This window comes from Octopus bimaculoides, chromosome 6, assembly GCF_001194135.2.
Source record: "Octopus bimaculoides isolate UCB-OBI-ISO-001 chromosome 6, ASM119413v2, whole genome shotgun sequence".
NCBI classification, from domain to species: Eukaryota; Metazoa; Mollusca; class Cephalopoda; order Octopoda; family Octopodidae; genus Octopus; species Octopus bimaculoides.
The window spans coordinates 53,553,236-53,555,228 of NC_068986.1; the positions used below are offsets into that span (position 1 = coordinate 53,553,236).

General features: G+C 35.0%; 1 protein-coding gene across 1 annotated transcript in view; it reads right to left on the reverse strand.

The window, feature by feature from the left end:
• The window catches only part of LOC106873753 (clathrin heavy chain 1), a 101,891-nt gene extending 100,331 nt beyond the window's left edge, over nt 1–1,560 (reverse strand). Inside the window, exon 1 of the mRNA XM_052968467.1 lies at nt 1,131–1,560. Within this exon, the coding sequence (XP_052824427.1) occupies nt 1,131–1,179 (49 nt within the window). The 5' untranslated portion in view covers nt 1,180–1,560. The remainder of the gene's footprint in view (nt 1–1,130) is intronic.
• Nucleotides 1,561–1,993: the final 433 nt, after the last annotated feature.

The window sequence follows — 1,993 nt, forward strand, 5'->3', positions numbered from 1 at the left end:
GGGGGGGGGGGTCAGAGGAATAAATATTTAACTCTTATTCAATCCGTTCTACTTCTCATATTTTACCGATTTCAGAAAGATAAACGGCATAGACCGCAGCAGGATTCGAACTCAAAATGTAAAGGGACATAACACACAAGGACTATTTGTCAGTTGTTCTACCGAATCTGCCACCCACCGAACTGACAATATGTGATAATCTAAATTTATTGATCCAATCCAAACGAATTTAGTTAATAATATTAATTCTGTGGTTAACAAACGACTCCAGTTTCAACATCAATTTGTCAGCTCGGACATTGTGAATACTGTGGAATATCCCTATTTCGTTTAGGTGCGAGATATGGTCAGATATTGTCACTTTTCTTTAAAAGAATAAGCTTATAATAAAAGCAAAAGACGGAAAAGGGATGCCGGCGGGGAGAGCGGAAATGACTATATATAAAATTATACACACACATATGTATGAGGGAGGTAAGGCAATGATACGCTTCCCTGAATATCAATAAACATATATACATATATATATATATATACCAAAAATGAGGTGTATATTTCAAATAAAATAAATTAGAGTTATCAGTTGAAGATTCAAGATTTTAAAAATATTTTTATTAGATTATGTAATGAAAATTTTAAAATATGACCTTATTTCAAAAGAACCAAATAAAACTATTGTTTGAAAATCTTTTCAACGCCCCCTTTTTTTTTTCTTAACTTCCTCGATATTTTTTTTTATTACACTGAAATAATACATAAATCGGAAATATATTTTCTACCTTAAATATTAAAATTAATTATTTGAATATCAACAAGTATTGATAATACGACATAGTTTAGTGGTGTGTGTGTGTGTGTGTGTCGAAGTAAGCAAAGCTTTGTATATTATATTAGGTTGAAAAATAAATCATGATTATAAACTAGAAGCCAAGAACAAACTAATAAATATATTTAATGAATGTACCATAATAAATACACGATCGCAATACCAGGAAGAAGTATATATACATTTCTTTGGTGTTAGAAAAGGCTGTGTACAGCTTTAGTCAGACATTTTTTTCGCCTGGCCGCCCCCTTTCTTGAATTTTGCGGTGGTATGAAAAATGCCAGTTTCAATTAAACAAGAGAACCTACCTGTAAATGCTCTTGAAAACGTATTGGAAGCAATTGAGTCGCCATCTTCCAATTCGCCGATAGTTATTTAGTATGTTTCCAATGCACCAGATCCTGAAAGGTGTGAAATCTTTAACGCAGAGAACTGTCCACCGGCGCCTCACTCCTCCTGGACCGTGCTTCCGTGTGACTTAAGATGGCGCCCACCGGACGAGTGGAAGGTTTCGACGAGAAATAGTTCGCAGGCTCTTTATTTTTATCTCCACTGAAATATATAAACCGTTTTCGGAGGAGAAGTAAAATCAAACCCAAACCCAACCGCAGATTTCACAAAAAAAACATCAAAAGAAATCACCAAGGAGATGTTGTCAGGAGTTCATTTATAATTTGTGACCAAAGCAACGACAAGTAAATGGTATCTCTTCGTGTGGGAACTATTTTGCGCTGCGTAAATTGTCCTCCTCCTTCTACTCCTCCGTCATCGCCACCACTAACTAGAACGATGACGCTAACATAGTATATAGGAGTGAATATGAGAGAGAGAGAGGCAGACAGAATGTCTATAAGGGGAGGTAGTAAAGAAGAGATTTGCCAAAGCAGGCAACTTTGACATTCATAGTGGTTTCTTGGGTGTAGGAGTAATATTAATGAATGGGTCGATATATAATACATTCCATAGGAACACGAAGACGATCAGTTAGAATGTTGGTGGTCCAATGTGATGTGGTACTGTTCGATCTTTCAGAAATGATAGCTCGTTTTCTCCCAATTTAGATAGTTTTTAGGTAACTAACGAGGAGGGAGAATAAAGCAATTATGTAAATATATATTATAAATGTATACAAGTTTTGATGTTCAATCTATCTCGTATTATTTATAT